At 52.3% G+C, this 14342-nt stretch overlaps 1 protein-coding gene across 2 annotated transcripts in view; it reads left to right on the forward strand.

Moving 5' to 3' along the window:
• Positions 1-14342, forward strand: part of COL6A2 (collagen type VI alpha 2 chain) — a 28575-nt gene that overhangs the window by 11242 nt on the left and 2991 nt on the right. Inside the window, exons 13-28 of one of the 2 annotated variants that reach the window (XM_075153833.1) lie at positions 111-173; positions 1102-1191; positions 2067-2129; positions 2538-2600; positions 2743-2805; positions 3351-3413; positions 3813-3863; positions 4232-4267; positions 4725-4787; positions 5009-5071; positions 5352-5387; positions 5644-5689; positions 5971-6123; positions 6375-6827; positions 7163-7201; positions 10191-11761. In XM_075153833.1, the coding sequence (XP_075009934.1) occupies positions 111-173; positions 1102-1191; positions 2067-2129; positions 2538-2600; positions 2743-2805; positions 3351-3413; positions 3813-3863; positions 4232-4267; positions 4725-4787; positions 5009-5071; positions 5352-5387; positions 5644-5689; positions 5971-6123; positions 6375-6827; positions 7163-7201; positions 10191-10486 (1641 nt within the window). In that variant the 3' untranslated portion in view covers positions 10487-11761. Of the gene's footprint in view, positions 1-110; positions 174-1101; positions 1192-2066; positions 2130-2537; positions 2601-2742; positions 2806-3350; positions 3414-3812; positions 3864-4231; positions 4268-4724; positions 4788-5008; positions 5072-5351; positions 5388-5643; positions 5690-5970; positions 6124-6374; positions 6828-7162; positions 7202-10190; positions 11762-14342 lie in introns of those variants that run through there. The other variant, XM_075153832.1, reaches the window with a different exon arrangement.

The raw sequence follows: 14342 nt of genomic DNA on the forward strand, positions 1-14342 counted from the left end.
GACACAGAAGCTAGCCCTGCTCTTTGGGGTCCTCATCGTGCACGTCAGTGATGCGCAACAACATGCTCGTGATGACGCAGGCAATGACCATTGCTCTCTGGCTGTTTCAGGGAGATCCTGGCCGGCCTGGTCGTAGCGGACCCCCGGGACCTCCAGGAGAAAAAGGAAGCCCGGTAGGTTCATGCAGGATTCGGATGTCTGCAGTGTCTTACTAGGGTCTGCTCCATGTGGCATGGAGCTGGAGCAGTATCAGCTGCTGGTCACAGGGCAGGTGCAGTATAAAAATGACTGCTTGCCAACACATCCTGGTGATTCTGCAAATTAGCCCAGCAGCACGGAGACAGCACAAGCCCCTGGGTGACCAAGGGAGCTCTCCTGCCATGAGCGTCTCCACCAGTAGGGTGGGAAACGTCATGTGGGCAACAGGAAAGGGGACTGCACAACATCCCTGCAGCTGCCCAGAGCAAAATGAGAAAGGGTCTTGAGCGTTTGTTCAGAGCAGAGAAAAGCAGGCAGAATAGACTTAGAAGGATTTACCTTTCTAGCCGATCCATTGCACTACATCTTTCCTCCTCTTCCCATCTTCTCCTGGATAGAAAGGCCCCATCTGGCCATGGTTTCCCCTGCCAGTCTCATGACTTCCTCACTGTTTGTGGCAGTGCCAGTGTTTGCAGGCTGTTTTTATTCATGTGAGTAAACTTTAACGATTAATTGCTCAGAGATCTAATGCAGGCTTTACCCACTATACTTGACCTTATAGCCAAAGCGGTTGCTATGCTGATGGCAGGTTACTTCAGAGGTGGTGGAGGAGGCTGAAATAGCCCTCTGGCTTTAGGCAGGGCTGGACAGATGCTGTAAGGAAGAGTTGACAAGCCTTTGCACTGGTTGATGAAGGAAAGGTGACACAGCATCACACTGCTCCAAGGCTGGACCCTGTGCACATAGCTTTGACGTGTTAGGCATGGTGGGTGTGTGGAAGCATAAGTTGTGTTCTCATACACACATCTGCTCAAGAATGGACTGTTTGACACAGGACAAGGCAGGGGGTGTGTGCACCTTGACCTCTCTTCCGACAAATTGTATTTCTTTTTCTTCTCCAAGGGACTTCCAGGCAACCCTGGAGCTCAAGGGCCTGCTGGAAGTAAGGGAAGAAGAGGTGAAATGGGAGCTCCTGGACCCAAAGGAGAGCCTGTAAGTGTCTGAATAGCTCTCTGGACAGTGGGCACACCATGGGATCCTAATGCAGTTTCATGGATGAGCTCTGAGAAACTGCCCCATTTAGCCTGCCTGCCCTGCCTTCTGCATCCCAAAAGATGTGCAGATGCTGATCTCCTTGTCTCCCCTGTCTTCACAGAGCAGTACTTCCATAATCCTAAGCCTGATATTAACCCTTTCACCTTAGAGAAGCATCCTGTATTCCCACATAACCACAAATGCCTCTGTGGATGCCCAGGGACCCTTTGGCTGTACTCTAGCAAGTTCCCCAAACCTCTGGCTTCTCACAGGAGCTCACAGAGTTGAGATCTGCTGGCTGTTATGGTAGAGCTCTCTGAAAAGGCCAGTGTCAAATTGCAGCCGTGTCACGACATCGATGGTGCCATGGAGACCCAAGCTAATGTGATGCGGCACTGCAAAATTTGGGGAGTGGGTTGGAGAATATGTTCCCTGGCACAATACAGCAGCACGACTCCACCAGCTGCAAGAGGCCAGAGCCCACCCAGCTTGTGTCCTGTGCGAGATCAGGTGGGGGAAGCAACGCCGGATGAGTTGGAAGTAAAGCAGAGTCTTTAACCCTGAGGTAATGAACCACGAGTGTTTGTGGTCACTGCGGTGACCACCCTCCTGAAAGAATAGTCTGTCTGTGGCTTCCCAAAAGCCAAAGGCAAGATCTCCCCAAGCAGGGCCAGCACAGGCATCCCTGCTCCCCTGCTGCCAGGCACATGCTTGCTAAGGGGGCAAGGAGACGTCTCTTGGCCCAGGAGGGAGAAGGCAGGGCGGCCAGGCATCACTGTTCAGGTAGCATCCATCTTCGCATATCATTTATGTGACTTTCTGTGTCTGCCAAGGGTCGACGTGGAGATCCAGGGACGAAAGGTGGCAAAGGCACTCCTGGGGCCAAAGGAGAAAGGGTGAGTAAAGCAACTGCCCAGACCATTGCAAATGAGCCCCAGATGCACAGGACTGGTGTGTGTGATGCGCTACTGCCCAGTCATGAAGTGTCCAACACCAGAGCAGGGAATTGCAGATCCCAGTGGGCTCTGCATGTGTGCTCTGCTCCCACTGTGCCCGCTGCCTGCCCTGGTGGCAGCAGGTACAGCCTCCTCTTCCAGGGCTTGATCCAGAGAGGGGATGAAGGGCAGCAAAGCTCAAGGCTAAGAGACAGGTTCAAAGGGCATGCTGCCCTGACACTGTGTTTCAAGCCAAGAAACACCAGATTTTAGAATGACATCATGCCTCCTTGCTCCAAGGAGCACTGCCATGCACACAAACAGCATTGGAGACATCCCTGACCAAGAATATCTTTACCGTCCTCACAGGGAGACCCTGGTCCAGAGGGTCCTCGTGGCCTGCCCGGTGAGGTTGGAAGCAAAGGAGCAAGGGTAAGCATAAAGCAGGGGTTGGTGACAGCCAGGAGGGAGGGAGAGTGCTGCTGCCATCCAGGGCAGCTCACCTGGCTTTCTCCACATGCACACCTGACTGTACCTGCCTCTGTAGGTTCTTGAGTCTTGCTTTGCTTTGCAGGGAGATCAAGGACTGCCAGGACCCCGAGGCCCTTCAGGTGCTGTGGGAGAGCCAGGCAAGATAGTAAGTCATCCTGGGGCATCTGTGTGACCGTGTACTCCCTCTGTGGTGAGAGCTTGTCCTACCGACATAAACTGGCTGCACTGTCCCTCCCAAGGGGACCCTGCCTGACCTTTTCTCAGGGAGGCTAAAAACTAGCCCAGAAGCCCCAGCTAGCCCCCAGGGCAAGGAGAAATTGCAAGACCCAGGAGTCCCTGCTTCTCCATCACTCCTGGTCCCAGGTGTTCCCATGACAATATGGAAGGGACCGTCAGAGCAGGTCACGGGGCAAGGGAAGATGGGGCTCCCCGGGCGCCCATTTGTCCTGGGTCTGTGGTTAGTCCAGCACCCCGCTGTGGCAGTAGTGCCGCGACATCCGTGTGGCTCTGCGGGACACGGGAACCCAAGTGCTGAATCAGTCACTGTCAAAGTAACCTCATTGAGAGGGGACATGGTCCTGCAGCATCGTCTCAAGAGCTGGTTTCTCCAGCACAGTTCCCTGTGTGGCCGGGGAGCTGCAAGGAACATCCTCACCCGCTCCCTCCACTCTTCCCAACCCTATCCTGCAGGGATCGCGTGGGGACCCTGGTGACTTGGGCCCAAGAGGTGATGCTGGACCACCAGGACCAAAGGTAAAGTCCCTGAATGCAACTCTGCATTTGAAAGGGTATTTTTGTGGTTTGTTGTTTTTTTTTTTTAAAAAAAAGACAGTTTCCACTGCAGAAACTTGTGTGACTTGGAGACTGAATGGCTTAAACCTAAGCCTCCCTATGGGGCAGAGATGTAGGTCTTGCTCTGGCCAAGGCAGCTCTGATTACATCCCTCACCCTGCACAGATTCAGGGATGTCCCTGGTGTGCGACATCCCCCAGACCCAATGGGGGTTCCCAATGTTTCAGGGCCAGCTGCAGAAGTCACAGCTCCTGGTGGTGTCTCCCCCCAAGGGGATGAAAACATCTCTGGCTGTCACTGGCATCGCCAGGTCAAAAAGGCTGGGTTTGGTTTCTGACAGGTCATTTTTTTCTACCAAAGGGTGACAGAGGCAGACCTGGCTTTAGCTTCCCTGGACCCAGAGGACCACAGGTAAGTATGCCTCATCCAGCGCAGACATACGCACCGTGAGGAAGCCTGTTTTCGTGGAGATTGCTGTTGGAGCTGAGCAGCCTGGGAGAAGAGGGAAGGAGGAAGAAAAATGATCAGGGTCACAAAAAAGTGAAGCCCACAAAGGGGGCGAGGGGGTTGAACATTGGGACTGAACCTGGCCGTGGCTCCATCAGCCTCGTGGCAGAGGTGCTGGTGACCCCAGCCTCAACGGCAGTGATGGGGACATGGCTGCGCCCACCATTCCAACCGTCAGCCTGAAGTTACACCTGCAGACTTCGGATGTATGCATGCACGGTGCGGGGCCAGTACCGCTCGGGTGCTGACCTCGCCCTCCTCTCCCTTCACAGGGTGACAAGGGTGAGAAGGGGCAGCCGGGACCCAAGGTAAGTGTGTTTGTCTCCGTCACCTGTTTTTTGTACTGACTGAAACGCCAAGTAGCTGTCACCCGACCCTCCGGGTGTGTGGCCGAGGAGCCTGTCCTGCCGGCAGCTGCCCCGGCTATTCCCTGCAGCTGCAGGGCCTGGGTGTATCTCCCAAGCCCATCTCCTTTTGAAACCATCTGGAATATGCTTTGCAAAACTACTTTATTCTTAGTTAATGCCTATGTAAACACCATTTATTTGCTCTGCACTGAGCTGCTCGTTTAGAGGGTGCTCTCCCGGGCCAGGCAGGCATGTGTTTTTGACGGGCTTATAGCAGTAGTGCCTCTGCCTGAGCACATCCAGATGTGCTCCGTGCCAGATAGGCATGTGTTTTTGACGGGCTCATAGCAGTAGTGCCTCTGCCTGAGCACATCCAGATGTGCTCCGTGCCAGATCTGTTTCTCCTTCCTTCGAGCAGGGAGGAAGAGGTGAGCTTGGACCAAAAGGATTGCAAGGGACCAAAGGAGAGAAGGGGGAACCGGTAAGCAGACTTCCCTTACTGCCCGCAGGGTCAGCGTCCCCCTGCCACACCTCTGCCCGCTCTCCTGCCTGCCCCGTGTCCCCAGGCTCAGCTGTGGCAGGCTGGTGACAGCGTTTAGCAGAGCTGTGCCTGACGAGGGGGTCAGGAGGAGCCCCAAACACCAGCGGCTGCATTGCCAGCCTTGCAGGGAAATATTTGACCCTTCTTTGCTTCTTCCCCAGGGTGATCCTGGCCCAGGAGGTGAGCCTGGACCCCGTGGTCCAACTGGTGAAGCAGGCCCCGAGGTACAGTACCATGCCATCGTGTCTGAGCAGATGCTGCAGCTCCCTCCTCTCCTCCCCACTTCTCCTTGATGCTCTAAAGCCCAGTGGGTCTCCCTGCAGCAGGGCTTGCTGGGGGGGACACCAGCTGCCAGACGTGTCTGCTGGCTCCCAGTGAGGCTTTCCTACACTTCCCGTGGCAAACCTCTGCAAAAAGCCACGTTTTTGATGGCTTTGACATCTAGTTCCCAAAAAGGGAACTCATGGGAAAACTGTGCCTGAAATCCCTGTGCTCTTCTTACAGGGGACCCCCGGTCCACCAGGAGATCCTGGCCTGACTGTAAGTAGCACTGCTCTGCAGCCCCCCGTGCTCTTGTCCTGGGGCAATCGTGGCTTTGCTGTGCACAGCCTGAGACCGAAACAGGGCATCAGGTCCTGTTGCTGCCCCGCAGAGGTGGCCTGTGGCTTCCCACAGGAGCCAAGGAAAGAGGGGAGGGGGCCGCTGGGTAGGAAGGGAAAGGGGAGCCTTTCCCTTAGAGGGGACTGATGCTGTGTAAGGGGAGGGAGGCATTCACCCCGCACTCCTTTGCTGACAGGACTGCGACGTGATGACCTACGTGCGAGAGACGTGCGGATGCTGTGGTGAGCAGACCATCGCTTCTCCCCAGGGCAGGGGAACAACCACTCGAGGGATGGGGAAAGGGGGTCACCAGAGGCTGCCTCCTTCTTCAGGAGCTCCCTTGAGGGGGCTCTGCCCCATGAGCTGCCCTTTGCACTAAGCCGCCAGCACGGTGGGCTTTTTGCCACTCTTGGTGTGATGCTAATTGTCTCCGTCTTGCCATAGATGGTCTCTTCTGCCCTGGCGGCTCTTGTTCCCACCATCATTGACCTTTGTGTTTTCCTCCTTCTGTCCCTCTCCCCAGACTGTGAGAAGCGCTGCGGTGCCCTGGACATCATGTTCGTTATAGACAGTTCGGAGAGTATTGGCTACACCAACTTCACCCTGGAGAAAAATTTTGTTGTCAACGTGGTCAGCCGGCTGGGCTCTATTGCCAAGGACCCCAAGTCGCAGACAGGTATGGTCTGTGTGGGGACAGAGTGGGGCACGGGGAAAAAGGGTCTTGGATCTCTCCAGCTTCCACGTTTGTCTGTAGCTGATGGCTGCAATCCATCTGTCCAGCATTTTCGCAACAGTTTCTGCTTTTCCCTCTTCCCTTCCCAGCTTTGTAGGCCAATTGGGCAGCTATTTACTGGTATGAAAGTTTGCTGCCTTTCTCCACTTTTCACTGAGGATGCAAAGCCAAGTAACATGACGCTTCATTGGCAGGTGCCCGTGTTGGGGTGGTGCAGTACAGTCATGAGGGGACCTTCGAAGCCATCAAGCTTGATGATGAGCGCATTGATTCACTGTCGAGCTTCAAGGAAGCAGTGAAGCGCCTGGAGTGGATCGCTGGAGGCACCTGGACACCGTCTGCCCTTCAGTTTGCCTACAACAAGCTCATCAAGGAAAGCAGGCGAGAGAAAGCCCAAGTCTTTGCTGTGGTGATCACAGATGGGCGCTATGACCCCCGGGATGACGACAAGAACCTAGGAGCTCTTTGCGGTAGAGATGTGGTTGTCAACACCATTGGCATTGGGGACATGTTTGATCAGCCAGAACAGAGCGAGACCCTGGTCTCCATCGCCTGCAATGAACCCCAGCGAGTCCAGAAGATGAGGCTCTTCTCAGACCTGGTGGCAGAGGAATTCATTGACAAGATGGAGGACGTGCTTTGCCCAGGTCTGTACCTGTCCTTGCACAGTTCTTACTGGAACTGGAGTTTTCAGCCCCAGGGTTTGGGGTGGGGGGCATATATGGTGCATTGCAACGATTGCAGTGGCACTGTGTCCCAGCAGGTTGGCCAGTAGCTCATAAGCTGGGTCATTCATGGTGGGGGCTGACCTTTATCTAGCCCTGAATAAACAGTCCTTCCTCAGATACGGGCCAGCCTTTTGGGGCAGTCCTTTGGAGTCCTTTCCCCTTGTAAGAGACGTCACCCTGCCACCCTGACTGTGCATGCTGTGAAGGGGGATGGCAGCACATCACTCAGCTTGCTTTGTTTCTTTTCCTTCCAGATCCACAGATCGTCTGCCCTGAGCTGCCCTGTCAGACAGGTAAACATTACAAGTAGCTTCATGCCATCTGCACGAAGTGGTAGGTCCAGGGGATAGTGCGCAAGGAGTGGGAGGGGGGTGCGCAACCCTGTTCATTCCCTTTGAATGGCAGGAGTTTGGGAAATAGTGGTACTTTACATGAGGAGAGGCTCCAGGGATTCATCTCCTGCTCTTTTCCTGTCTCTCTCAGTTCTCTGCACAGGTAGGTACGAGTGCACCATGTCAGTGCACCAGCACGGCTCAGCCCTGATATTTCTCCCTGTCCCAATTCCTGGGAGCCACCAGGTTTTGACCTCTAAACTCGGCAATTAATTTCGCACTTGTTCCGTGTCTCTATTGTACATCAAGTCAAAACGTCCTTGCTAAACTCTCCCATCCATGTGACCTTTGAAATGCAGAGCCTGACCTGCAGCGCTGGGCAGGATGCTCCTTGGGAGTCACAAGGGCAGAGCAGAGGGTAGGGACATTTGGAAAATGACACCGTAGTGGACCCAAAGCTTTGGCTTCTCTAACGCTGGCTGTATTTAATTAACAATTAACTCAGGGTGTTGGATTAAAGGAAAAAGGCTATAAGGACCCTCTGGTATAAAGCAAACGGCTGCTGCTCACTGCAGAGAGCTTTACTTGATCACATTTTGCTTGTTAAGGGGCAGATCTGCAACCTGAATTCCTAGAGATCCTGTCTGTCTGAGTCTCTGTGCCTGTTTAAATACAATAGATGCACTATTTGCTGATATACACAAAGCTTATAGAGGACAAAGTTTTGCCAGTTCTTGCAATTTTTATCTCTACTCTTGCCGTGAATGTTTTTGTGGAAGATCCCAGCTTCAACTCAGTATTATACAGAATTTCAAATTTCGTTTTCGAAGAAGTCCCTTCATTTCCATACGTTTCCATACATTTCCAAAGGAAAACCGGTCCCAGGATGCTCAGAAATCTGAAGACAGAAAAGCTATAATTATTCCCGTCTAAAATCTCTCACTAGTATTTTGAGTGTTTGCATCTGGCCATGCGAAGAGCAAAATGTCCAACCGTGATGCTGAGCTATCCACCCAGGCTCCTCTGCAGCATCCTCTGAGGAGCTTTGTCCTGCGGATCCACGCGCAAGGAGGCAACTTCCCCATGCCACATTGGTGACTGCTCAGGTGTCTTGAAAGGTTCTGGTCTTTGCAGCCTCCCCGTTTCTGAAGAACACTGCAGGAGACAGACTGACCCAAGCAGTGGCGCGCTCATGTTCTCCTAGGCTTGGGCCATCAAAGCCCTCCAAAGCAAGGCGAAGTTGGCGGTTCTTTCCCTGTAGTGCACTTGGGTGTTTCTGTTCCTGATGCAAGGTGAGAACAGTTTGCTGGTACCTGACAGTCCTGGGGACCAGAACAGAAATGGCTTGAGGAGGCATCTGAGGGGGTTCCCTCTTGGGCTAATCCCTCAAGCCATGCCATAGGCAGGCCAGGTCAAGTGCAGGCTCTACACCTGCACTCCAGAGGACATGGGAGGTGGAGTGACATGGCTGGGTAGGTGTGGGCCTCCTGTGAAAATGCTAGTACATCCATCTCAGCACGGGCAAAAGTCATCCTGGTGTGCAAGGATCTGTGCCAGGCCCAGTAGATCAAGTTTTAAGTGATACCGAGGGATTCAGGGGCCTTTGGGCAAAGCACCTTCCACCCGCCGCACTGGATGGTCCATGATGCATTGCTGTCGTCATTTAGAAGAATTTGCAATGATCACATTTGCCTAGTGGCAAGGGAACATGTTGGATGGGATGTGACATAAGGCACGTGACAGAGCCTGGGGCTTCTCTGCTCAGTGCTCAGCTTCCTCTGAGAACATCTCCAGAGTTGGTGCTGCAATTCACATGCAAACCCTTTGGATGGAGATGGTGCCCTTTGCAGGGTATATGCGTGAGCTTTGTGCACATCCAATGCGTGTGTCCAGTCGTAGACAGGCCAGACAGGTTCAGGTCAGGGATGCAGCTACACCCAGCCCTGTTCTTGGCCCCATGGCTGTCAGAGTTGCAGTCCTGGCACTCTGAGGAGCAAATCAATTGCTCAAGCCAGGTACCCCAGCTCCAGCCTGAGTATTGTCAGCAGAGCACAGAGAGGGACAGGTATTACATACACCCCTGCTTCCTCCCTGCTGCCTTGCAGAGCCAGGCACGTCACCACTTTGGGTTCACATCTGCAGCTGAAGGCGTGCTGCCTCAGTGCTTTGCCTAGGGAAATCCAGGTTTTCCTGTTTTCAGGGCAGACCCTTGTCTCCCTGTTACCACCCATCGATTACTGCGGTGCTAACAGGATGCTGGAGTGTTAAATGGGTTAAATGCTGAGCAAATCTGAACTGACCACTTGCTTCAATAGAAACCGCATGACGCTCTATGACGCTCTTTCTAACCCACGCAAAAGGCTTCGCTTTCAGCTTTGGGATGTTATTTGAATTTAAGTTCAGCACAGCCAGGTGGAGACGGAGGTTCTCAGGGTCCTGACTAGCCCGGACACCGCACAGGAGCATTGCACACCGCAGAGCAGTGACTCTAATCAGAGTGCCAGGCAAGGAATTCACATAATGCTGTCCCTTAGATGTCTTTCTGGCTGTACGGCATCGTTTGTACAGTTTGCACGTAGCAGAGTTCAAAGCTACGTGATGGCTGAATCCCATACACAGAAAGAGGCTGGACCCCATGGCCCTCTTCCTGAGCGCTGCTCTTTCTCCACCGTGCCTATGCTGGATGAGTGGGAAGGAACTGGGCAGTTAAGGTTTCATGTCATTTTCTGAGGTCTCTTGGTTGATGTGTGATTGATTTTTTGGTGCGAATCCCATGGTTCCTCAGATGTAGAAGTGGCAGAAAGATTTAAAATCTGGCTTTGGTCTTTATTTCTCTGTCCCTCGTTAGCTCTGTTCTCTGGTGCAGTGCACGTAGGAAAGCCAGGTAGCATTCAGAGACACAGCCATTGCTAGCAAGCCCTGAAAATATTCTTTTGACGCTCACTTGCAGATGACAGGAACCCTGGGAACGTAAACCCACTTATTTTCCGCCCCATGGAAGAGGGAGTCAACATAGATTTCCCCAGCACCATACATTCGATCGCCCAGTTCCTAAACTCCACGCGGGAAACCCAGGACCCCAGCATGTACACCCAGCTGGTGGCCACTTTGGCCTTTACCGCCGAAAAAGCCAAGTTTGCCACTGGAAATGAGCGGCAAGAGTGGATGGACTTGTTCATTGACACCTTCAAAATGGTGCACAGCGAGATTGTGGGGGACCCAGAAACCGTGTTAGGGCTTTGCTGACATGTCCATTAGAGACTGGATGAAGCGGGTGGAGGCAGGGGTTGAGTGGAGGTGGTAATTGTCTTTCCTTGAGTGTCTGTTTGGCAGAGGGGACAGGTACCTTGGTAGATGCTTTTAGTTTAGGAGAAACACAGGCAGTGAAATGGCTTGGTTGCGCTCAGCCAGGGATGTGACACAAGGGGCAGTCCTCTCCGGCTTGGCTGGCTGATGAGCATGGCGGCTTTCTCCATGATGTCAAGACATGCTCTTGTTTTGCCCACTGCTTTTCTGCAGAGGAGCTGCGTTGCCTCGGTCTCTGAGCCAGCCATGCTGCTCCCCTCCAGCCCTCCTGCGCTCCAACCCTGCTCCAGCAGGCTAGCGTGTCCCAGCCCTCAGCCGTGCACGAGCACCAGGCTCCACCAAGGAGACAGCTGGCACGCATGTGGCTGAGGGCTAGAGCGAGCCCCTCGTTTGCAGAGAGCCTAATGATGCGCTTTTCCCACGCCTTCCTACGTATGTATTTGCTGACCGCTTCTGAAGCATCTTCTGCATCCTCTCGCTGGGTTACCATGAGGGCTTTCTTTGAGTCCTGCAAACCATTTGTGTGGCAAGACTGGCAAAGCAAGGTGCATCTCCTCTCGCCACAGTGAGTGTCTCTGTACAACCATTCAATGGGCAGTTGGGGATATCGAGGGGAAAGAGCAAACAGAGTGAGAGGGGGGGCAACCCTGGCTTTCCATCGAGAGCACCAAAACCTGGGGAGTGCTTCTCTCCGAAGCTGTATGAGCTCCCTCTGCCTTCTTCTCTGCTTGTACATTTGTGTTTCTTCTGTCTTAATTAGCAACATGGACCTGTTCATATCCAAGAGGTAGAAGTTGTGTAGGACCAGGCAGTCCAAAGCAAAAATCCATGACTGCGCAGTCAAACCTCTGTGATACGTTACATGAGCTATCTAAAAGCAAGTATTTAAACTTGGAGTATAACCCATTCAATCCATACCCAGTGCTAGTTTGGTTCAGAGAGACTACAGACCCACCACTTGTGCTGTGGATACTTGCGTTTAGACAAGGAGTGATATTTCCATGAGCTCAGCTGCCCCTGGTTTTCACAAAAAGTCAGGCAGGTGACTGCCATTGCTGCCTCCAGAATAACTACTACCTAACTACTACCTGTAAGGAGAGAAAACGGCATTTTGTGTGCAGACACAAGAGTAGAAGTGTTTACTGCCAGCAAGTGAATTTTGCAGCCTCTCTAACTGACATGGTATTATTGCAATAAAGTATACTGAGCAAATGTCATATTTAATGGACAGAAGGGAGATGTGTGGTCTTCAAAAATGCGGTTGGGTTGTAATGAGCCCAGGTGTGCAAAGTGGAGCCAATTGCCAAGCTCAGACACAGGAATTGGAACCAGGAATTTGCCCACTTGGAACTTCTTGCAGTGTTTTCAACATCTGGGGCTTGCCAGTCTAGGCTAGAAGCCATCCGGCAACAGGCACACAGGGGAGGTGTTTGTGTTGCTCAGCACATGAGCAGGTCAGATGCGCTGCACAAAACTAGTCTTTCTCCCAAGGTTTCAGCACATTTTGCTCCCAGTCTATAGGGACAGGGAGCTCAGAGAACTCCGCTGTTGGCGTATAATGGAGGGAAAATTGTTCAGAGAGCTTTAAATGGTGTGCTCAGAGTTTTAGGTGAAGGCAAAAGGATGAGGATCTGCCTGTGTCTGAGTCCATATGCTAGCATCTGGTCATAATCTGCATATTCCAGACAGTCTGTACAAAGCCAAGCTCCCTACTCTGTTCTGATTTTTACCCCAGAAGTAGTTTATGACTTAGCCTGCTGGGATGCAAGTAAGAAGACTGAACTCAGAGTAGTTAAGCTGCTCCAGCCGTGATGCTAGAGGAAAAGCCCCAAAGAAACACAGATCTGAAGAGAATATCTCAGGGCTGGGATGTCTTGCTGAACAAAACAAGGATTCAGCAAGACTTTAGCAAAGGGGGTTTAGACCTCATCACACAGTGGCTGTTTATTTCATTTCCTTTGGAAATATTTCCTAGCAAAGCAGTGCAACATTGGAAACAAAAGAGAGAAAATGTCTCTTTGTCTAAGCAGTGTTTGCATTGGCCCTTGTTAGGCAGAAGCAAGTGGGTGTAGTGGTGTTTTGCTAACAAAATCCTGGCTAATCCCTCTGATAAAACCAGATAGATTTCATCACAGCAGTGGTTCCTTCAGTGAAGCTCTTGGGCAAAGGAAGGACACGGATCAAGGGTTGGGGAAAGGACAGTCCACACCTTCCCAAAGACACGGGAGGGGTTGTGAAAGGGGGTAGCCCCAGAAAGGGCTGGGAGGTCAGTCCCCATCTCACTGTCGCTTTCATCTCCACTGTCAACAGTGTGAGACAATAGAGGAAATACAAGCTACCCAGGTTTTAGAAGAAGCAGGAACATGATGTGAATGGCTGGGGTTACTCTGCACGTGCACGTAACGAGATAGGTTGCTAATGGCAGGAAAATCGATGGTATTTCCGCTTTTTGTGCTATCTGTGTTAGATGTCCTCAGCTGTGTCCTAGTACACGGTATGCAGTACGGTGAGCTGCAGGCATTCATGCCTTGCTGTAAGATGCATGAGAAGGACTGGTGTTCCAATTAAAAGCATGATGTGAAGATTTTACTTGGCGGGTGGTGCCTCCGCCAGTTAACTTATCTCCCAGTTAAGGATGAGAATCTTGTTCCTTGCTGCAGAAAAGGGTGCTTGGGTCCTCAGCCTCCCAGAAACGGGAACAAGCTGCAACTTGACATGACACTGAACAGGACAAACTCAAGGTTTTGCTGCGCTGCCTTGCATCTGTTACGTTCCCACGGAATAACTCATATGTAAAGGCAAAGGCATCTTACCAGACTCCTCGAAGGCAGCCCTTTCCAGCTGTGAGGGCTGAGCAGCAAGCAGAGTGTCTCTGTGCAGTGCTCCTGCAGTAGAGGCTGCCTGGAGAGCCAGATGTGCATTACACTCTCGCTGAAGCTCCATGGAGTGATGCTGCTCTCAGCCACGGTCTGCTTAACTAGGATCTCTTAAGGCTTACTTCAGGACATGTGGGAGGCGGGTGGATCTTGCTTGTTGTCTCAAGAAACATGACTACATGTAGACAAGCATCGGGGGGGACAGACTGGTAACACTTCTCCGACATGATATGCAGCCCTCACTCCCACCTGCTCGCTTCCACCTGCTTTTGCAGACACCTACGTAGATTTCGGACTGTGTGGTGCAAGGGGCATGCCTGCCTTCCTTCCCCCCTGCGCAGAGCAGGTGAGGACCAGGAGTGCAGGCGCTGCCAAGGCGAAGTATTCTTGTGGCAGCAGCCCCTGCGTACCGGGAACTGCAGCATCAATGTACCTTTAGACAACATTGCTCAAGGAAGGTTGGGCAGAGGTGAGTACGTACCTTTATTGCTTTAAAGGAGTGGAGTATCGCAGTTGAATCTCAAAATGAGATATTCAGAAAGCTCATGGGGGAAAAAGCATCGCTTGGAGATTGGTTTCTACTGCAGTTGGAGCTGGCATTGCAGAAGCCTGTTCGCAGTAAGACAGTGTACAGTAAGCAACTATTCAAGGCATGCCATCGTAGATGTGTTTTACAGCATGGGCTAAGGAGAAATGCCAGTCTACAAGGTCAGGGAACATGATACAGAAAGAACCATGGACTTTTGCAATGTCCAATGAGTTACGTTAAACCACCAGTACCAGCAGAATTTCCTGCATCAGGTTTGACTGTTTTATCATGGATGAAAGTGGTGCCAAATAGTCTGCGAGCTCAATGACACGCACCATCAGAGCTTCTGCTACACTCTCTTATGCTGTTGGATTCCTGTTGGACACCGTCT

The sequence above is a fragment of the Calonectris borealis genome, chromosome 6 (assembly GCF_964195595.1).
Source record: "Calonectris borealis chromosome 6, bCalBor7.hap1.2, whole genome shotgun sequence".
NCBI classification, from domain to species: Eukaryota; Metazoa; Chordata; class Aves; order Procellariiformes; family Procellariidae; genus Calonectris; species Calonectris borealis.